This window comes from Parus major, chromosome 6 (assembly GCF_001522545.3).
Source record: "Parus major isolate Abel chromosome 6, Parus_major1.1, whole genome shotgun sequence".
Classification (NCBI taxonomy): domain Eukaryota; kingdom Metazoa; phylum Chordata; class Aves; order Passeriformes; family Paridae; genus Parus; species Parus major.
The window spans coordinates 13314967-13337907 of record NC_031775.1 but is presented as its reverse complement, the minus strand read 5'-3'; the positions used below and the strand labels follow the sequence as shown (position 1 = coordinate 13337907).

General features: G+C 44.0%; 1 protein-coding gene across 1 annotated transcript; it reads left to right on the top strand.

The window, feature by feature from the left end:
- The first annotated feature begins 450 nt into the window (after positions 1-450).
- LOC107206523 (annexin A8 like 1) lies at positions 451-14111 on the top strand. Its single transcript, XM_015632413.3, has 13 exons — positions 451-1290; positions 1402-1448; positions 4782-4872; positions 5136-5230; positions 6325-6438; positions 7233-7323; positions 7947-8026; positions 8633-8692; positions 9215-9308; positions 11086-11181; positions 11420-11478; positions 12303-12425; positions 13723-14111. Exons 2-13 carry the CDS (start codon positions 1428-1430, stop codon positions 13777-13779), a joined length of 981 nt encoding a protein of 326 aa, XP_015487899.1. The 5' UTR covers positions 451-1290; positions 1402-1427; the 3' UTR covers positions 13780-14111.
- Positions 14112-22941: the final 8830 nt, after the last annotated feature.

The window sequence follows — 22941 nt, the reverse complement described above, 5'->3', positions numbered from 1 at the left end:
CAGAGCCAGCAGCACGGTTGTTTCACCAGGGGCAATGCCGTCTCCTCCTTCCCAGCTCGCCCTCACCGTGTGATGGATGTGTTGGAGGCAGGGGCAGCTGGCCCAGCTCATTCTCTTGGGAACAGCCAGGGCAATTTCCCAGGCCATCAGGGCCTTGTGAGTAAAGTGAAATAGCTGTGTGTGGGCAGGAAATAAGAGAGGCCCATAGTTTGGTGTTTACCCAGCATCCCATGTGGGCCTGTAAATGTGGAGGGCATAAAGCTCCTACATAGCAAGAGTTAAGATATAGCTGGTGGGAATGTTTCCATCAGGGCAGCTTTCCATTGCAAATAAATAAATAAATGCTGGCATGGGTAGATTCTGAGAGAAGTCTAGACAGGAAAATATTGCTACAACCATAAGGTATTTCAAATGATTTCACAGAAACATTTCACCAAATTAAAGTACGAGGAGCTGTTCAACTCTGTTTTGTTTTGTTTTGAAGAAAGAAAAGTTTTACACTCAGCTCCTAAACCTTAACTTGTCACAGCAGCTACTGCAAGCCCTGTGACACTTAGCTGGGGTTGTCATTACTCAGACTTGTTAGCCTTGGATGTGTTGGTCCTACGTTACCCTAGAGATCATTTGTGACTCATGCTGTGGAAGTCCAGGTGTGGGATGGGGGGACCTCCTAAGTCTCTGTACAATCTGATGCTTTATAAAGCCACACTGTAAGGTGTAGGATATGGATGATGTGGAGTTTGGCTGGGTGTGTGGTTTGTTTGGTTTGGAAATTTTTTGGTTGTTTGGCTTTAAGGTATTTTTAATAAGTTTCTGAAGGGAGGTAAAGGAAGTTATATTTCTAGAGTCCTGTTTGGCAGTGTTCCAGACTAGCAGAGATAGAAAGAGTTGGTAATAGTGAGTGGCTTGTTCAATTGTAGCTGAATTCATCTAGTCTCTTTGATGCTGAGAAATTACCTGCATGTAATTTGCATGTTGTATCTTTGCCAGAGGCCAAAATGTTAGCAGGGAAGGGCGTGTATTGGGAGAAGCAGTGGAAAAATTACAGTGAGTCAACAGGGTTGAATTTAGGCCTCCTCACAAGGGAAGCCTCGTTTATTAAGCAACTTGATCTCTTCCCTGTGAGATCATATGTGAAAAACAGGTTGAGCCATGTTTGAGGGAGTTGCCCTGTGGAATTTGTAGATAAGGATGCTTTATACCTGCATGTGCCTGAGAGGTCAGTTACATTCTGCGGCTTCCAGAGGGAACGAGCCTCCAGAGGAGTACAGTTATTCCATTTTTCTTGTGGTAAGTTTATTGAAAAGAACTTTTGTTTCTTCCTGTCCTCCCTATGCCTCCCTTCAAATCCCTGATTTCCAAACTGTGAGGTGTGATACGTGTGGTTTTCTTCACCAACAGACCCAGTTATCACTACTGAGACCACAATGGCTTGGTGGAAGGCCTGGGTAAGTACAGGATATACTGACACTCTGAGGGTTTTTGGCACTGTAATAAGGTAACTTATAACTTGCATCAGGCACTCTATGGGAATGAACAGTTTCCTTTAAAAATTAGCAAGACCTTTTTACCGTTTTTCTGTAAAATAGCATTCAGCACTTATTGAACAAGGAGGGTGTTGGTATGATTGCTGGCTGTAGAGAGAGGAGCAGTTCCTATCTGGATCCTCAGCTGAGAGAGGTGCAGGGGGTGCTCATGGGGAGATGGTACCATGCAACAGCAAAGTTATACAGCTGAAGTCTGCAAAGCTTTTTTGGGATCCTTGTCTGCTCCCTTGTCCTGTAGCAGTGAGTTCAGGGCAATGGCCTGTCCCCATTTTTGGTCTCCTGTTGTGCTGGCAGGCTGTGGTCACAGAGGAAGATATGGTCAAGCCACAAGGTCTGTCTTTGGTGGGTTTTTAATACTGAAATAATAATGTGTCTTGAATGGCCTGTCTCTTTGCCAGGAGCCAGAAATGCTGTGTATGTTCTCTTGTAAATGCTTGTGGCTTAAAGAGGAATGTGGCAGGATGGGGAGAAGTTCATGGGGTGTGCTGAGGCAGCACCTGGGGTCTGGCTCAGACCAGGCAGCAGGTAGCTCTGGTGATGTGCTAGCCATGGCAGCTGCCCCATCAGCCTCTGTGGGAGGCCAGATTTACTCCTAGGTCTCAAAATATTTTGGGGTTTTTTTTCCCCAGAAATATTAAAATTGTGATCTTCCTTCTGAGTTTTCTCTGCCTCCCTATTTCCTTTGGAAGTTTGGTATAATAAAATAGATACTTTTCCTGAACCTAGAGTAGCTCTCAATTTTTTTTTCTTTTGGATGATCTAGTCTCTGTTACCCCCAAGCTGGAAATGATTTGTAAAATTAGAATGAGAAAAGAAGGAGAAAATCCCTTAAACTCAACTGTTCTCATACCAGTTGGTGTGGTAGGGGGTGGAGACATGAGAAGAAAATGAGATGTCCAAAGAAGGATGGGGAGAAATTTTGTTTTTAAAACCTTCATAAAAAATACAATTCAAAAACAAAAGGAATGAAAAAATGTGAAATTTTCTCAGAAAATATTGACTAAAAAAACAAAACAGTAAGCCAACCTGTCCCCAGATTCCAGCTTTTTTTTAAAGAAAAAACCCATTTTATAGGTTTTAACATATTTTGGTAGTAAAAGTTTTACTCCTTTTTCCCTTCATTTGTAGGTAAAACTTTTCACAGCCTCAGCTGTAAGGTGCACTGCTTCTGCGGCTTTCATGCCAATTATTTCTATTTACATGAGCAGAAACAGCTCAAGCAGTTTCAGTTAGGGAGTTGTAGGATCAATTCAGCTGGGAAACAAGACCAAAGTGAACAGGGATTCTTTGAAAAGCTGGTGCAATTGTACTTGTGCTGCAACAGCTATGTGCACAGAGAATGAGGTGCATGAGTGAGTCACAAACGTGCTACTTGAGCCAGGAAGGGCTGTAACTGTTTATCGGAATTAGTACCAAAAAAGATCATTTGTTTCCACTGCCTCGGAATGAAAGCTCAGCTTTGTACTCCCTCTTTCACTGAGTCACCAGGCACGGGTCCAGAATGTTTGGGGGTTTCTTCACAGGGCCCTTGCATGCAGCTGGAGAGGATTGATCATCCTTTTCAGAGCAAGCACAGATGGATAGTCTAACCTGCTTCCCAGGGAGCTGGGCTGGTGCTGGCCATCTTGGCAGAGGGCTAGAAAAGGAGCAATTGAAATGGTCCTGCCAGCTTAGCCAAATTCTTCTAGGCCAATGCAGACTCTTAGAGGTGCAATGCCATCTTCTCTGTCACTGTTTGGTTCTGCAGTGACAGCTTCACCTCAGCCTTAAACTTGCTGCTCGGTGACCATTTGGATTCAAAGCTGCATCTCTTGTGAAGTTTCCTGTTGACACGGTTTGCTTGCCAGCTGCTCTTTCTGCTGGGAGCAAGGTGTGGTGGTGTCTCTGTGCTGGCTGTAAAGCAAACTTTTCCAAGTCTTGCTGATTGCTGAAGATGCTTCTCTCAGTGCTCCTCACTGGCTCTTGCCTGCTTGTCACTGCTCTTGGAGCACGGCTGGCAAAGAGACCAGCATGTAAACGTGCCAGCTGTGTGTGCTGGTTCTCTCTCACAAGGAAAGCCACAGCAGAATGGATTTGCATCATAGCAGGAAGCTGATGGGTGGCACTTGGTGGTCCATGTTATGCAAGTCAGGTGGGACAACCCTAATGCTTTCTTCTGGATCTGTAATCTCTGATTTTTATCTCACTGTTAAGCCATCCCCATTAAAATATTTATCAGGTCATACTAATACCACTAGTTTAATATTAACCCTGCTTCAAATGACTATATTCTAATTTATGAGAATATAGTCATTTCCATCTTAAATATCCTTGCTTCTAGGAAGGAGAAAATTGTGTCTATTATTGTAATAAAGTGATGGTGATTCTTCATGCCTCCATGCATATCCTCATATGCACCCACATACTCCCCTTATTGATAGGACCAGCTTGTCATAGGTGGGACAATATATTCAAGCCAGTTCCTTGACTATGAGCTTTATTAAATTATGCCTGGGCTCTGGTCAATGGCCCTTCTACTTTGTGGTTACTAAAATAAGTCTCAGTGTGCTTTTTATGCCCTGGGACTGGTACTATCAGCACCTCAGGGTTTTGTTAGGAGGATTCTTGAGTAGCTGCATCTGATTCTTGGTATGGGGAAGAACATCAAATCTGCACTCCTCCAGATGGATCACTTCCTCCAAAGACCTTTTGGCCCAAATCCTTCCAGTGGAAATGCTCCCTTCTTGAAACCAGCTGTGCAGAAGTGCAGCAGCAGCTACTGAAAAAAATGGTCTGTGAGAACAAGACTATTTCAGGACTATTCAAAAAGCTATCTAAAAACTACCCTGCCCCAGCCCACAGAGAAATGCAGTATGATACAATAGCACCCATGCTATGGAGGACTGTAATTAAGGGGTGAATAGGAAAGTCCAGTCTGTTAGAGTCTGTGATTTTTCTGCCAGACTGCCTGCACCTCACAACACTTGCAGCACTCTCAGTCATGCTTTGCACTTTGTGTTTCTGCTGGCAGCAAAGGCTGGTACAGGCAGGTGGGAACAGGAAACTTGGGCTCTCTTTGGGAGGAAACTTGTGTTCTCTTTTTGCTCTCCTGAGAAACTTCAGGCCAGTCTCTCCTATTTTCTGTGACTTCACCATGTGTAGGCAATTAATAGCATTAATGTACTTTTTAAATACTTTTTCTTCAGCTGATGAGCACCAGTGGTGGAAAGTAGTGTATTTTTCTTCTTCTTTCAGAGCGAAGCAGAGGGCAGGTCCGTGGCAGGTACTTTAAATTTTAACGCTGCACCTGATGCTCAGATTCTGTACAAGGCCATGAAAGGGCTTGGTGAGTTGACTCCAACACCATATGTAAATTCTATGTTCTTGTAATTGCTAAGTTGAAATCCATTCCTTAGGATATTTGCATCCAGAGATATCACTTCTTTTTTACTGTGAAAAACTAATATTAAAGTTTCCTCAGTGTGCCCTTAAACTTCTACACAAAGGCAATGAACTAGGCAAGGTTGTCTGAATATTCAGATTGGGATTTTGGACCAGTCCCAATTTATTCTGCGCACTGTATTTATGATTTATTGTTGCTTTCCACAGGGACCGATGAACAAGCTATAATTGATGTCCTAACCAAGAGGAGCAATCTGCAGCGTCAAGAGATTGCTAAATCCTTCAAAGCACAGTTTGGAAAGGTTCTTTCAAAACAAAGCTATATTCAATCACTGGTTTACTGCATGCAGGATGTAGTAAATGGGGGTACAGTTCAATCTGAAAGGATGATGCAAACAATATGTAGCTCTTCTGCAAATAAGTAGACTAATATATATTTATAATGCCTGCAATGAATGTGTAAAATTAATTTTTAACCAGAAAAAAATGTTTTTCTCCTAAAGGTTTAATATTTTTAAAGCACATTTTGACCAGAAATACTTTTTAAAAATCAGTTTTAATTTAAAGTGAAGCTTCTTATTGATTTGAAGCTGTAACAAAAAATTATACCCATCTAAGTGACATGTTGAGTAAAATATTGGATTGTTTCAGACCTTTTTAAATGTCAAAAAAGTTCAATTTAAAGACTTATTTAATTACACTTGTTTGGAAATTCCATGGCTATCTACAACTATGTTTTCCTTTGTCTCTCTTTGTTTCTTTGACAAAATCTTACTTTTACTGGGAAAATTTTTTCACCAGCAGACTGTACCCTCAGCCCTGCTGTGGAGTCTCCAGTGATCCTTGCTGGAAAGGGGACTGCCATGCAAAAGCCCAAGAAAGGGAAGCAAATATGGGGGTGGTGGGTATGGAACAATGACTAAATAGAACACTTGCATCCCACTAAAAGAGAGTCGTAGTCTAGGAAAACCTGCATTATAATGAACGAGAATTTTGAAGTATATCATCAAGCAGACTGCATTCCTGATTCTGTAAATGTTCTGGGTACAAATTTATATGCAGGTTTAGGGAATCAGCTCTCTCTGAGCTGCACCCTTGCTCAGTGCAAGGCCTTCAGCTACCTGGTTCTGCTCACTGAGTTAAGCAGGGTGGAGGAAGATTTGCTGGGGGTTTGATTATTGAGAAAGGTTGAATATCAAGAAAACAGGAAATGTGTAAGCACCTAGACAAATCCCATTTTGGAGTTAGGTGGCTTTTTCAGTCCCAAGACCTATTTTTGTGAACTATCAACAATGCTGTAATTCAGCTTTGTTACCTGGGCCGTGGGGATGAAAGCAGCATGTGCAGCAAAAGGTGAGGCTGTTTATGTAACCATGTGATGATGCACATTTAACAGGATCTGATTGAAAGCCTGAAGTCTGAATTGAGTGGCAACTTTGAGAGGCTCATTGTAGCACTCATGTACTCCCCATTCAAGTATGATGCCAAGGAGCTGTATGATGCCATGAAGGTAAGCAAATTGCATGCTGATATTTAAGCAATAGTACAAATACAGTGCTAATTTCCTGCAATTGTGCAAGTGTTAATAACTGGACTGTTACATGGTCAAGTTTGTTATTAGCAGTAGCCTTTGAGAAATTCTTAATTATACTATTAATATTCGGGGGGGAAATGCTGCTTAAATATTTACATCTGTAAGAAAGTTTCTGTACATATGTGACTCACAGAGCCTGGGAAGGCAACAACAAAATTGAATTCACACCCAAACCTGCTGCCCTGATGCCCCTTGGGGCTGAGCCATGAAACCTTTAAGGAATCAAGGAGTGGTGGTGCAAGGGCCAAGCTGGGGTTGGCTGGGATCCTACCTACTGTTAATGTATCTTTACAAGTTTCAGATGCAGAGTGGTCTGTTCAAATGGTACAAAGATGGACTGACTAGCCAAGCACTGGTCTCCCTGCATCCCTTTAATGTTCTCTACTGTCAAAAATCTGACTCCAGAAAAGCACTGCAGAAATGTAGGCAAAAATCAAAAAATAAAAAACTAAAATAATAAGAAAAATCATCCTTTGTAAAGGATAAAATCATCCTTTATAAATTAGGCACCTCAGTAAAAGAAACCATGTTCAATCCAAATGTGTTTTGTGTCTCCAGCTTTGATCACGACGGTTCCTTGCAGCTCAGCACACAGCCTGACACTGCTGCCGTCCAGCTCCTCCCTTCACCGTACTTCTCTGGCAGTAAATCACCCTCCATGATAGATGCCTTTCTCCACCTTTATTTCTCCACCGTGTTTTCTATTATAGGGTGTGGGAACGAGGGAAAGTGTCATCATAGAGATCCTGGCATCTCGGACAAAGGCGCAGATCAAGGAGATAATCAAGGCGTACAAAGAAGGTAAGTGCCCGGGGGCTCAGACTTCTGTAGTCAGAAGGAACGCTGTTCTGTAGTTAACAGGGATGCTGTTACCAGCTAGCACTGTCAGCAAGAAAATGGTTTTTCTAAAAGCATTTAACTCCAAGAGCAATATAACTCTCCTTTCAGCTGGCAAACAAAACATAGCTATGCTGAGAGAATTTTAAAATCCCTTTCTAGGACTTCATTCAGCTGCAGCAAAGGGTCAGCAAATCACAAATTTGGTTCAGTTTGGCTACAGAGTATTGTCAGAACATAAACAAAACTATAGCAGTGTACTTGGCTTCTCTCCCCATTAAATAGACGGGAGATGATCAAATATGTATTTGTAAATAGTTTATCTTGTTTATCCCTTCAGCCATACCTCTAAAATTAGCTCTGGGTTTATTTCTTGGACATCGGGGGACCCAGTGACTCAGCTGGACGCAAATGCTGACCTGGGTATTGCAGAGAGTGTGAGCTGCTCTCTGCTCTGGCTTTTCCCTTAATGACCCTCTTGCCCAGTGTCAGGCTGTTGTGTGTGCTTGGGTCACTGATAATATCTTAACTGTATCACCTAAATAAATAACAAATCTTTCCCTTGTCCTTCTCTTTCCCTTGGGTAGAATACGGTTCTGATCTGGAACAAGACATAAAATCGGAAACAAGTGGCTACTTAGAGCAGATTCTGGTTTGCCTTCTTCAGGTAATGCTAGAGAAGAGAAATGAGGGTGTAAAGGTCTTTACATTTTTCTTTTTCTTGGGAGAAGACATGCAATAGGAGAGCCATTGATCACCAGATAAACTGCAGAGACAACCATGTCACTTGGACTGGGTCTGTTTCAGCTTTGATGTGTCTGAAGCAGGGAAATCTCCCTCCCTTAGCAGCAGTAAGAGAGCTGGGAACATATAGCCAGCTCTGCTGCAGAGAGACACCTCCCTTTCACATATGTGTAAAGCCACTGTACTCTACATGGGCTTTAAGAAACAGTGCTCCTCCACTAGGATTCACCACTTTTCCAGGGTCTGTGCCCTCAATGCTGAGTGCATTTACCATACCACATTTTTTGAATTCTCCTGCCTGGTAGCAGAGTAACTGAGCAACTTTTTACTCTGCTTCATACAACTGATTTCAGCACCTTTCAGTGAAGGAGCTAGCACTTGTGCTGGCTGAAATATTACTGCTTGGGTACTCTGCAGAAATAGATAACTGCGAGGATAATTGATCTTTGCTCAGAATTAATGATCTGATCCTTATTTTTGGAAGAATCTTCATGAGACAAAATTGTTACCTTTCTTTTTCTGCTCACAGGGTGAGAGGGACAATGCCACCCTCTATGTGGACAATGCCCTGGCTCTTCAGGATGCAGAGGTACTCTCAAATACCTGTGATCACTGACATGCCTGCATTTCCACCTTCCTTCTGAGAACTTCAGAGTGCTTCAGTGTCAGCAGGGGGTTGGAGTCACAATAATTTAGAGTGGGGTTATCCTTAAGTAACTTGAGGTTTTGCAATTTTGCCTGCACAGCTGAACTCTGCCATTCCAAAGAGGAGTGATGAGGTCTGGGCTTTGGCTCAGCTGCTTTTGATATGTGAAAGAATATGGGCATGGTGGAGTGGAAGAGGAGAGAAAAGGGAGGAAACCTCAAGCGTATTGTTGGCTGTTCCAGAAGCTGCTGCAGGAGGGGTAGAAAGGATGGAGATAGTGGATGTTTCACTTTGTCTCAAAGACAGTAGGGTTTTCATAACCAGCCATTCCAGGAGACTCTGGTACACACGGTGGTTTCAATTACTCCAAACCCCTCTACCCCAGCCACACCTTCAGCCAAACTCTGTTTCTTTCCCAGCTGCACACACAGAACAGCTCACTAACGACTGTGTGTTAAATTACAGACCCTCTATGCTGCTGGAGAGAAGATACGGGGCACTGATGAGATACAGTTCATCACCATCCTGTGCAAAAGGAGTGCCACACACTTAATGAAAGGTATGGAGCAGAGCCCACACTACATCACTACACTCCCAAGCCTCCAAAATCAGAAATCAGCCTAGCCAAGAAGAAGAGGCAGGGCTATAGATGAGAGACATGGGTGGTCAGAAATAAGTACCTGAGCCTGTTTTTTAATTCCTGGTCACCCAGTCATCAAAAGCTGCCAGCAGATTTTGTGAAAGATTATGATGATTTAGTTCTGCTGAAAATCGAGTGCCTTATCTAGGAGTCACTATACAGGTGATAACTGGATAGTTGTTTTTATAAATCCAGGGAGTGAGTCCCATCCTAATTATGTAGGAGCATGTGGTGAACAGACACGTCCCCTTGGATGTGGGTTCCTCTGGGGGAAAAATAAATATATATATATATATTTAAAAACAGCTGGTTATTATTCAGTGCTGGAGAATCACAGGGTGCAGCCTGCATTTCTGCCCCAGGTCCTTTTGAGGGCATCAGAGGCTGCTGGGAGGGAAGACACAAGCCCTACTCCAGCTGAGACCTCAGCTCCCCACTGTCCGTGCAGAAGAGACCAAACCTTGTCATTTCAAGGCTTTTGAAGCATAACAGATTTTGTTATGTTGGCAGAATTTAAGCATATTAAGTACTGTGTGAATCAGGTGGACCTAAACTAATAAATTTAGCCTGAGATGAACTAGGTGTGCCTGAGCTTTTTCCAAGCTGAAGTCCTCTGAGGCTGTTTCTATGCCCTAGAAGCCAGCTCCCCCTTGTGTTTCCAATTCAATCTCCCAAGGTGACTTAAAAAATAAACAAGACAAATAAACAAAAATAAGTGGTCTCTATAGTATTTGTCTGTATCTGTCTTTAATAATTTCATTTTATCCTGTTGTGATATTATAACCAGTCTTTGGAACCTACTGTGGCACCAAGCAAGTTCTTCTGTGCTATGGCCACCTGTAGCTATTTGTCTTGAAAACCTGAGTGTAATTGTTGCAGCTTTTATTTTTTTTTTTTAATAGAAAGGGTAGGTTTGAGTTGAGAAGTTTGTATCCATCTGTCTGTTCTGTATTCCATTTCCCCAAAGGGTCTTGAGTGTTGATGATCTTGGATGCAGAGCAAAGTTTCTTAAGATGTCTCTTGCATTACATAGCAGTTTTCCTTCTTTGTTAGTCCTAGAAAGCTAGGAATAGAAACAGATATCTGTGTTTCTGAGCCTTGGAGTATCCAAAGTGTGTATAAGGCAAGCAATGAAGCCATTGCTGAGCTTTTGTTACTGTGGGAACTCAAATATATTGGAATCTACACCTGTGTTTCGCTCATCTTTTCTCGGTTGTTATTATTTTAAATTGTGGTTGAAATAATAAGTTTCCCCCAAAGGTGTTGTCATCATTTTAAAGTCCATAGGTTGTGAGCTGCATAGATTTAAGCTGATTTTATTTTGGCTCCTGGAGCTAATGACATCAACAACCACAGAACCAAAGGTGTGCCTAACTTTGTTGTCTGCTTTATTACTGTGGTTAAAGACAGCAATGAAGGGTCAGATTTCCACATAAACTCGAGGTGACTGAAATTGTCTGAAGTCAAGGAATTAAGAACCATCAATGGTTTGGCTTTTTGTATCCATCTTTATTTTTTTACATCCATCTTTATAGCTGATTTCTGATGTTGACTAAGCCTCCTGAAGCTGGTGCAAATGTGGCCATTGCTTATCTGTGTGTTCATACTGCCACACAAGTAATGCCTGTAAATATTGGGCACAAAATGCCTCGAGGGTTACTTGGTAAAAAATATAAGTTCTTTGTCTTTCAAACAGTGTTTGAAGAATACCAGAAACTGGCTGGTAAGAGCATAGAAGACTCTATCAAGAGTGAAACTCGTGGTTCACTTGAGGATGCCATGCTGGCTATTGGTAAGTGGTGATCTTTCCCTTTGTTTTGTCAGAGTCTGCTGCCTTTTCTTCTGCAGTAGCTGACTTATATTAGATGGATCTACTTTATAACGGTATACAGTAGGAAGAAATGGGTACCTACTGGGCAATAAACTCAGATTCAGGAGCACACTGAATTAATGGGAAGCATGTAAGATCTCAGTCCCTCCTGCCCTGGGCTGGTACCATTGACTCTTACTGAGCTTTTTTGTATGCCTAGTGAAATGCACCAGGAACATCCGTTGCTACTTTGCAGAGAAGTTGTACAATGCTTTAAAGGTAAGACTCTTCATTCCACACACTGGTTTTCATACTGACTTAACTTGTAACCTGGCTTCCACCAATTCAAAGTAGAAGAGACAAGGTTTTGGTGAAATTCAGCAGGTTTAGTGCAATTGTTGCAAGTAATACCAGAGTCCTTTCAAAAGCCTTGAATAGAAAAGTATCCTTTAAGCTCAAGATAACAAGGGAGTCTGCCTTTTCTGGCTTAAGAGTCTGCAAGAAGCCCAGCCCCACTTCCTGGAACACAGACAAAACTTCTGGAAGAGGCTTTTCTATGAGGCTGTTTATAGTGAAGACTGTTTATGGGATAGACTGGAGCACAGTATTTTCTTTCTAGGAAGCAATTTTCTTAATGGCAGTATAAAATGAGAGTTTCAAATGGGGGACACATAAGGTATTTGCAGATTGTGCCCTGTATTACTTAACTGGTATGTACAAGATGTCAGCTCTACAAACCATTTGGAAAGCTGGGATAACTGTTTTGTTATGAGTGCGATCTTAATTTTTCTGTGAGTGATTGAACAACATTGGTTGAAGCCAAACACTGCCTGGGTGATGCTGCAGAAGGACAGTGTATTCAATGCCAACTCCCACCTCTGTAGCATGTTTGCTTTTGCATTTGACATGTGCAAAACTTGTGGTGTTGGGAGTGGCCCCTGGGAGGGGTGTGAGGGTGGGCCCTCCAGGAAGAGATGCAGATGTCCCACAGAACAGGTGCCAAGAGCTGTTTGAAAGCTGACTCCTCCTGCCCTGGACTAATTTGCATAACTTACCCTTTGAACACCTAGCAACACCACAGACTGATGTATCTGTTATTCCAGGGGGCTGGCACTGATGATGGGACTCTGATAAGGGTGCTTGTTTCTCGAAGTGAAGTTGACCTAAATCTTATAAAACCTGAATTCAAGCGTATTGCGGGAAAGTCTCTCTCCGCTATGATTTTGGTAAGCAGAATCTTGATATGATGGTTCTCAGCCATTGCATGTATTCCTAATCTTTCCAGCACTGTGGGATACTTCCATGGTTGTTGCAGTAACATTTCTGCTATGACCATGGCTCTCCTTCACTAGGCCTATTCACAGTCATGTCCTTGAGAGACACGTGTCTGAAAGGTGAGTCTGACCGTATGCTGTCTGTAAGAGACCTGGGCAAAGCAAACTCAAGGAGCCACTGCACTAGGATTTTCATGGGGCAGTCTCTGTGTCCATGCAATGCATGACATCCTAGATGAATCTAAATTAAATTAATCATTCCTGTTACCCCTATCCCACACTGCTGCACCATTTTCTCCTCTCTCTCTGCTATCCTTGACTACCTCAAGTCAGTGCCATCCATATACATCAAAATACTGCTGGGGCATTTTGTTCCCTTTCCTATTGTTTGAGGTTTTTTAGCTGTCTTATCCCAGGTGAAAGCCTGGTCTACACTGAGATGAGACAGGTTCAGAAACTGAACCTTTTCAAGGCTTGCTGTAGCATTTGAGTCTCAGCTCTGACTGAATGTGCCTCCCCTGTTAGTGCTGAAATGCTGTGTTTTACCATTTGTCCTAAGGTGACATTCCTCTGCTCCTGTACAAATGACACAGAAGCCCTGTCCTTAGCAGTCCCTGTGGGAAGTCTGGTTCTGTAATGAAGGGCCTTTCTTATATTTGACACTGCCAGTGTCTGTCACGTTCATTAATGATCAGTCTTCAAGGGTCTGTACAGAATATTCGTTCCTTCTGAGAAGTGGAACTAGCTTTACACCTGTCACCACAAAATATTCAAAGAGAAGAAATTTTTTTTTACCTAGTGAATATTTTGTGTAGTGCTTCTAGACCAAAATGACTACATTTGTGGCTTTTTAAAAAATGCCATGTATCAGGGCTATAGTGCTTTTTCCCTTCATGTAGGGAAGAGGTGCTACATGGATACCCAAAATCTGAACACAACAGGTTTTCTTGCTGTCATTTGTGCTGACTTTGTGCTGCTCTGTGGGACAGAGCCTTGATCAATTGCTCACCTGCATTCCAAAGGAAAAAATTGGACTTGATAAATGTTATTTCAGGTGGTAGCTACAAGCCTCATTTCTCCGTTCGCTTTTGATGGTGTGTCAGCTGGCAGCAACTCTGCTGAAGTCTGACTTGCTTTTTCCAAAGTCCTTTTCCTGTGTGGGCATATTCCACAGACTGACAACGTCAGCACTTGGAGAGTGCAGAGGAACTCCCATACTCACCTTTTTTTTAATATTTTCTCCTGTCAGGAGGACACCAGTGGCGATTACAAGACAGCCTTGATGAACCTCTGTGGCAGTGACTGACAGACTCTAGGAGGAAGATGTTGAAAAGGATACAGAGAGAAGATTAACAGTGAACAAGGGTCTGAAAATGTGCTTGTAGAAAATCTCTCCATTGATCCAAAAGGGGGTGAAAAGAAGATCAAATTAATGGCTGAGGTATCCAAAGCTCTCTGAAGGATGTGGATGCTCATTACACATTGAATGCTATCCACTTCCCAAACAGTTTTTCAAACACAAGGGGGAAGGTTACTTTCTTGTTTCCATTTTATTCTTTGACATTTTCCTTCTATTTTAATCCATTGTGAAGGATGGCACTTTGACATGGAATTAAAGATTCTTCTAAATGCTCTAAAGCTGTTTCACAAGTCTGAACAACCCTACAAAGCTTGGGCTGCCCTGAAGCTGTGCTAATTTCACCAAAACCAGCTGGTAGAGCTGGGCCATTTGATGCTTGCAGGATGTGTCTGGAAGGAGTCCCAGATATTAATGAGGCTTTGGGACATGGGTCAGAAGGAGAATTTAGTGCCAGAGGCTGTAGTTTAGCAGCCTTATCTGCGTAACTTCACAGGGAGCTCCCCAAGGAGCAGTGAATGGCAGAGCCAAGCTGGCTGCAAGCGTGTGAAAGTTGAAGGCTGTGTGCCTAATTTATTTCTTGCTCATCTGTTGGGGAAGACCAGCAAGTTCCTATCCCCACATCAGTGTCAGACCATGAGGGAATCAAAACTGGCTTGGATGATTCAGTTTTGGTGAACACAGGATGCTCTGCCCATGGGAGCAGACCTGTTTCTGCTTCTAGTGTCACAGTACCTTCACAGCAGTCAGTGGACTCCCTCCAAAATTGCCTCCAACCCCCATGGCTGCACCACCAGGGTGCTGAGTGAAGCCTCATATGTGGACAGTGACACAGAGAGAACAGTCTGAGAAGGTTGGGTCTGCCTTGACCACTGGTTCTCCACACTTAAAACAATCCTTTAAAGGTGTAGTTAAAAAGCCTTTTGGTAAACGTGTTCAGTAAAGGAGCTTTTCTGATCAAATGGGTGAACTTTTTGGCTGAGGGGTGCTCCCTTCATTGCACTGCTAAGATTGCAGGAATCAGTGCCACCACACGAGTGGCAAATTCAAAAGGTCTTGGTGAGTCCAGGACGCAGACAAAGGCCCTGGGGTCAGGGTATCAACACTCCTCAAGTGAACACAAAGAGAAGGTTTCAGTCTCTGCCCCTTGTCTTTTCAGTGATATCCCAGTTTCTTGCCTGGTCTCCAGGCTGAGCATCAAGGTGGGCGTTTCTTCTCTCAGTTTTTGAGGGACATGGGCTGGCTACAGGCACCAAAGGACAAGGACTCGCACGTCTCTTCTGATGATCAAAGCACCCCACCTGGTTTTTCACAGTCCCCTGTTCTGATTGACTCCGGTGACGGCGCTTGCCTGTTTCGCTTTAGTTTGGCTGTTCGGGCCCGCGAGTGCCGCGGCGAAAGCCGTGCTTACACCCCCCTCTGCTGGGGGACCGGCGGCGGCACCGGACATCCCGGGCATCCCGGGCATCCCGGGCATCACGAGCATCCCGGCCATCCCGGGCATCCCGGGCATCACGAGCATCCCGAGCATCCCGGGCATCCCGGGTATCCCGGGGCATCCCGGGCATCCCGGGTACACGGGCATCCCGGGCACACGGGCATCCCGGGGCATCCCGGCCATCCCGGGGCATCCCGGGCACACGGGCATCCCGGGCACACGGGCATCCCGGGGCATCCCGGCCATCCCGGCCATCCCGGGACATCCCGAGCATCCCGGGGCATCCCGGGCATCCCGGGGCATCCCGAGCATCCCGGGGCATCCCGGGCATCCCGGGGCATCCCGGGCATCCCGGGGCATCCCGAGCATCCCGGGGCATCCCGGGGCATCCCGAGCATCCCGGGGCATCCCGGGCATTCCGGGGCACCCCGGGCATCCCGGGGCATCCCGGGGCATCCCGGGCATCCTGCGCACAGCCCGGTGGCGATACGCCGTCCCGAGAACCCCGTGCATCCCGGCTCACCGTGTCTCCTGTGCTCACCGCTCCTCCCGGGGCACCCCGGGCCCGGCCTCCGCCAGAGCCAAGAGGAACAGGTGGGGTTTGCCCCCTTCCCCCTTCCCTCGCTCGCAGCCTGGCACAGGGGACACGTTCCTGTCCCCTCGGGCAGCCAGCCCGGCAGCTCCCAGCCCAGAGCCCTCGGCATGGCTGCGGGCTCTGCAGCAGGGCACTCCTCCGGCCAGAGCCGTGTGAGCAGGTTTTACTGAAAGTATGAGCCATTCTGGTGTGCTTGGGGTACAATTTTGGAAAGGCCAAATGGGAATTTGTGTCTGCCTGAGCGAGGAACAGGAGTGATTTACACTGCTGCACCCGCAGCTCCTCCGTTTCCTGGAACTGGACTGACAGCAAGTGAAAAGCAATCCCAGCTTTGAGGGACCCAAGGTCTGACTAGAAAAGCCTAATGAAAGCTCAGCTCTTCAAGGGTATTTTAGTTCAGAGTTGTGTGATGATTTCACTACAACGTTTGTGTTTATATCACCCCAGAGCTGCCGTTGTTGTTATTGTTATCAGGTTACACAGGTCAGAGGTTGGCTTTTCTTCCTGGCCTGTGCTTAGCAGAGTGGGGATGGATTAGAGCTGTTTCACTGTGATTGCGATCCCAATTTATTACTAACAGCATGGGAGACGTAAAGTGAGTTGCCAGAATGCTCAGAGGAGATCAGTAGTAAAGCTGGAAAGGAGGAACAACCAGGGGAAGCTGATTCTATAACTGTAATTGCTGGGAAACAAAACAATTGTAAAACATCAATGAAGATTTAATTACATATTGATTGCTGCTAAAATGTTCCCTGGGTGAACAGGTGCTTTAATAAATCAGGATCAATTCCTAAGCTGTTCTAAGCAGTCTTTTCTAAGTGCAAATATTGACTTAGGGCCTTTCTATTCATTCACAGTTTTATTAACGTGATTTTATTGCACAAAAATCAAGATAAAAGCTTGGCAAGAAAAAGGTAACAGGGGCAATGTAAAAAAAGTCCAGGACTGGTGTTGGTCTTGTGCTGTCTATGCCAGCCCTTTCCTTCCTCCTGTGCTGCAGAAAGACCCGTGTGCAGGGAGTCTCCAGGGTGGCACTAATGCCACCTCGCTGTCCTCTTCCCCGGGTGGCTGCTCTGTGTCCTCAGGTGCAGCACAGCCAGCAGGAACCGCGCTACCCCTCAGCCTCCCGGGGCATGGCACGTCAGCTCTGCTCGCCTCACTGCCAGCTGTGCCTGGGAATAGCTGTCTCCAACTGTTACCTCTGCTCCTGACACCTGGAAACTAACAAAAGTCTGCTCCAGATAAGCTGCTGGTGCGCACACGTCGTGTTTAACCCCTGAGAGTTTCTGATCCAGAGAAAGCTGACCTCATTTAGTCTTGCTTAATTCTCCCAGAATTGCAGAGCAGATGTGACCTGAAGCCCAGGAGGCCAGCCACAGGCAAGCAAATGCCCTGCTTCTTAAGAGGTGTGTCATCACTGTGACTTCTGGAGAGAAGAAAAGATTGGATTGGTTTGGCTTCACGTGTATTTCTATTTTGCAACAGTTTGGTGTAATGTTTGGATAAAATATGTCTAAGTGTTCAAACTGAGGCTAAAAGAGCATTGCTCCTGTCAGGATGTGGAGGAGGAGAATAGCAGATATCTTAGGCAACGTGGGAGATCTCTTTAACATCTCCTCATGTTAAGGAAAGTGTTTCAAGGGCAGGAAATAATCTGAGAAAGATGTTCTGTCTTCCTTTTCCCCTGTGGTTTCCTCATCAGTGCACAGAGGCAGCCCTGGCTGCTGCAGGCTGTTGGGCAGGGCTGGGGTGGGGCTGGACCAGAGCCTTGCCCGAGGCACCAGAGCTGACACTGGGGCATCTTTGAGGCTGCCCAGACAGTGCTTCCCTTCAGAGCCCGGGCTGGGGCTGGCAAAACCCAGAACAGCACGGTGTGTGGCCCGGGGGAAGGGGAGGTGGGCTGTTCTACCACGGATGGCCCCACTGCTTGTTCTGGGGTCGGCTGAAGGGGGGCTCAAGGGCAGAGCACCCTCATTGCGGGGCAAGTGGGAGTCTTTCTGAATGGAAACTGCTGATTTTTTTATTATTCTTAAATTAATAAATTAATGGTAAATTAGTGTTGATGTATTCATATAAAATGCTGCAGTGTTTAAATGCTGCCTACATCTGGATGGGATAATGGAGTCTCCTAGTGTTGTGGCTTATTGCCTGGCTCTCTTGAAGCAGCCTGCTTTTCTGGCAAGGTGGCCATCTGATAATAAAATATACACCTTCTTCAGGGATTATTGTGTGGAATCTCCTTTGCTGGGAAGATAGTAACAAACTGTAAGATGCTAAGATGGGAGTAGGCAAAGACCTGTCAGACTTTCCTTCAACTTCTGTCTTGAACCCAAAGGCCTGAGCTGGTTCCAAAGACTCTTCACTTCTTCAGTGTCTGGGGTCAATAACTGCAGAATATCCCCATGCCTGGGATGCTGCAGCAGGACATGTTTTGTTTGACACAGCACAGCGAGCTCTTCTCTTCAGACCACATGCAAACAATGTCTCTCCAATTCCCCATCTCTCTCCTCACTGCAAACATTATTGACCTTTTAAGTAATTATTGTTCAGTCTTCTGGTGTCATGCATTTAAACCCAAAGAACTCAGCCCTGAGGTTCCAAGAAATTGCCAGTAGTTTTTGTTGTTCACTAAAAACCTTATGCAGAAAAGAATTAATAATTTGGGGTTTGCATCTGGCTGTCCTCTGAGAAGACAGAAACAGCCAATCCTGAGGACTGGGCTGTTTGGAATGAATATTACTTGTTCAAGCTGTGTTTCTCTTTCCTTCCTGATACAAATCTCAGTTAGCCATGGTGAGCTGGTATCATGCCTTGGACCTGTTGGAGGCTTAGAGCTGGCATTTCTGACTGAAAGTCGTGTGCCCAACACTGTATGCAAGCTCAAAGTTCACAGGGACATTATCACATAATACTTTGCATTCTTCCAGTTGCAAAGAAATACAGTGATATTTTTCTGTGATACAGAAGTGATATGATACATCCAAGTATAATCCTGAGAAACCTTTTCTGCATTTCTGGCTAGATAAAAGCACTTATTACAAAAGAAACACCAATGTCTGTAGGTTCTGTACATGCAGGAACCTAACATTTGGATAAATAAATAGCTCTGGATCTCACAGAGGAACCAGTACTGTTCTCTTTGTGGTAATGAAGAACAGGATATGTTGTAGGCACAATATTATTAATAAATAGTGAGCAATGCAATATGAATCTGTAATTCAATTTAGGATTTCAGCTGAAATTGCTCTTTGGAGTTATAGATGGCAGTGAGCTCTGAAATTGAATTACAGTCCAAACAGGAACTGAGTCATGTGTAGCAATGGTCTAGGGAAGCATAGAATCACAGTCAGCACTGAGCAAAATATTATTGGCAGTACTATACTCACAGAAAAAAAAAAGGCATTTGGTGGACATAAATGAAATCTAACTGAGCTTATAAATTGATGTCAGGCAGAAAAATAGGGGGGGAAATGAAAGTCAACATTTACATCTATTGATTTTAAAATGACAACTTTATTTTTAAAGCTGATTCAAGCTGAAAAGCAATTATTAAAAGGTTTCATTAATCTGAAGCTTAAACATGACATTTTGGAGGGGAAAATTTTAATATTCAGTTTGCCTGAGAACATAATTTTTACTTCTGAAATATCTCCTAAATTTCTATTTTAGTTTCAAGCCAGAGAATCAGTTTCCCCCTCAGTTCCTCGCTTTAGCCACTGAGCTGAAAGGTCTCTTGCTATTTTAGCCCAAATAAAGGCTGATGTTCTTCAGAAGGGAGGGGAGAGTTGTTGCTTTAAATGTCACTAGCAATCTTCTCTAACAGAAGAGATCAGTGTTGGGGGTCTAATTTCTGAGTTTAAACGAATCCCCAGAGGTTCAAACAAGAGTAGGAAAAGTACAGCTACAGCTGAAGTCCATCTCTAGCCTTGCCAGAGCTGAAACAGTGGCACAGAGAGGTGTTGGATGTCCCATCCCTGGGAACATTCAGGTTGGATGGGGCTCTGAGCAACCTGCTCTGGTAGATGTCCTTGCTCACTGCAAGAGAGCTGTGCTTTTAAAGGTCCCTGCCAAAGCACTCTGTAATTCTGTGGTGAGTTCACTTGTTCCTCACTGCTGGACTTCCTTCTGGGACTGAAAGAGAACCTCTGAGAACAAGACAGTTTTCTGCTTTGCAGACATGATGGCTCTGGATTTCTAAGCCACAGCTGTGTTGCCTGATTAATGTGCCAACTGTAAAAGCCATGTAGAGATAAATCTTTACTTCATGGGACTGTCTGTAATGAGGCTAAATTGATTAATTTTAGAAGAGTGCTTAAAATCCATTATAAAATCTTTCAAATAAATAGGATTTTCAAGCAGTAAAGATGCAGTAAAGAAGGACAAGATGGGGTTCTTCTGAAGCACCAGGTATTGTCTACAGTTAAATTGGTGAGCCAAGATGATGCACTTTTTAAGCACCACATTAAGTATATAGATTTTTTTCTCTCTCATCTAGACTGTCCTGTAAGAAATCCACAACCCTACTGATTGTCTCCTTTCCTGCCAAGCATTTTGGAAAGGCTGGTCAGAGAAGGCAGGATACTGAAAACCAGGCTACCTTCAGAGATGAGCTTGACAAGATCATCTCTCTTTACATATGTCATACATTTTCTAACAGCTGGCTCCCAAATAAAATTATATCAGATAAAAACTTAGAAAAACTGTGGCTTTGGGTTTTGGTGGAAGATGAGGTGAGGAGTGTCTTTTCATACCAGCCACTAGTCATTGCAAATTTTTTCTGGTTTCCTGGTGAACTTTTCACATGGTTCTAATGATAGGTTGTAACTACTTTCTTGAGTGTTTTAGTGACAGTAAACACAGCAAAAATAATTTTCTAGAATACATTGTTCCTTAAAGCTCTCTCACAAGTTTAGGAAAATCGTGGCTAAAAACTGTGGCATTTGGATGACCTCCCTCTTTCTGTTCTCCAGCTAATACTAACACTCAAATCTAGTATAAATAAAGGCAAACATTAGTGATAATAAACTCTCAAACTCAGTCACTGGTTTGTTTATAGCTAGGTTGGTACTTGAGGGATCCAGTGCAATTTAAAAGGCAATAAATTGAAACAAACTCACTTGTTTTGGAGGCTGTTTATGAACCCTTTTAATTTGGTGTCATATTTATTTGGGGAGAATTAGATTATCCTATTCATTAGATGCTGTGGCCAGTGATGAATGGAACAACATTTCACATCAATGGCATTAATTGAATCCTCGCAAGCACAGATAATACCCCTGCAGGAAACAGGAGAAGATGGAGAAGTTCTCCAAAGTAGGTCTGCAAATACTGCAGGGATGAGGGAGCACTACTGGACAGCCAAGATCGTTGGGAGCAGTTGAATGCTTTTCATTTCTTTGTGAGGCTGCTTAAAGAGTAGTTATGATCTTCAGGCATACAGTTAAAATCCATCTCTGTGGTGCTACGGGCACCACAGATCTGACACAGAACCAAGCAGGGAGTGCAGGTCTCCTAAGCTGCAGGCTTGTGCCATAACTAAAGATTGTACCTCGGGGGAAATTCATTTCAGAGGGAAATATAATCTAAAAGACTTACAGGCCTTTCAGCAAAACTGATCTAAAGCCTGGGTTTGTAAAAATGCCCAGATGAATTTCTCCTAGCTCATCAATAATACATGCTTGTGTCTGTTGAGGATTTCTCAGAAGTGTGTCATTCTTCCAGGGAGTGTGTCCTATTGATAGAGCCATAAGCCACTGCCAATTAATCAGGGCATAATGCAGCATTCAAAAATGAGCATGAGCTTTTCATGCCAGTCCTCTGATTCATGCCTCCGTTATGATTCATACCAGTCCTCTTTCAGATGAGCAGCTGTTTGTTACGAGAAAATTACTTTATTGTCCAGGAAAAGGTGAAAACCACCCTGAGACATTGATGGGCTTTGGTGCAAAGAGAGTAGAAGCTTCATCAAAATCTCAATTTCCTGCTTGCTTCCAATGGAAGAAACTTTGCTCTCTCACATCTCAGTGGCACAAAGCAGTGAACAGTAGCAAACTACGCTGAAGCAGCAGTGCCCTGGATGTAGGGGATGCCCCCAAGAGCCCTGATATCACCTATGAAGTCCTTGTATTACTGATGGATCCTTCCCATCACTGATGTGCTTCCAGTCAGCAGGCGAGGGCCAGGTGTCCTCAGCAGTCTGTGCACCTGGACAGTTCTCCTGGGAAATTCAGGAATTTCCCTCAGTTGGAGAGATTTTTCCTAAATGTTCTGATCACACACCCCAAACACTCTTGCTGGTAAAACGAAAGCAGCAGGGCAGCACATGGCAGGAATGGTGATTACACATGCTTTAAAAAGGAGGTACCAGTTCAGGGCCAGCAGTGGGCCAGCAGGGATTAGGATGCAGTTCATCAAAGCCCCAGACAAACCACCCACCTGATGGCTCCACATCTTCTCACTGCTTGTGCTGGGCTATATATATACATATATATATATTTTGTGACCTGCACTCTCAATATTGCAGTCCTAAGAAAGTGCTCTCAGCCAAGGTCTCAAAGAGGTTAAAGCAGTAATATTCAGAGAGGGAGTAACAGGGCATCTATAAAACTAACCATTTCAGAGCACTAATTTCATCAGCAAGCTAATTGCAAATATTGTATCTAAGAACATTTCCAGCCATCTGCAGGAAGGGAATGTCACAGTGCTTGAAAGGCATCTTGTATTTATGATTGTGTCTTGCTGATACATAAATCTGGCTCAGTAAGTTTTGGATATCATTATGATAATCATGCAGAAGAAACATAAACCTTTATTGTGGTATCTGAGTAATTCCTTGTGTATGTAAAATCCTGCTACATTTCACCTCTATTTTTGAGCATAGGACTGAGTGAATACAGAGACTACTGCTAATCCCTACAGCAGGACTTGACTGTGCCTGTTGTCACACAGTAAAACTGAGATCCTGCAAGGAATAAAATGACCTTTCTGGGTTTAAGGCTGATACTCTGCTAAATGTATTTCCCTCTTATTGAGGATCCAGGTAAATATTTACAGTCTCAAACAACTTTAATCAGACTCA

Excerpts from the sequence above, each read along its gene's own strand:
- LOC107206523 (XM_015632413.3), top strand. The coding sequence starts at position 1,428 with ATGGCTTGGTGGAAGGCCTGG. Across the intron at positions 1,449-4,781 it reads TGGCTTGGTGGAAGGCCTGG|AGCGAAGCAGAGGGCAGGTC; the intron begins GTAAGTACAGGA and ends TTCTTCTTTCAG. Across the intron at positions 11,182-11,419 it reads GGATGCCATGCTGGCTATTG|TGAAATGCACCAGGAACATC; the intron begins GTAAGTGGTGAT and ends TTGTATGCCTAG.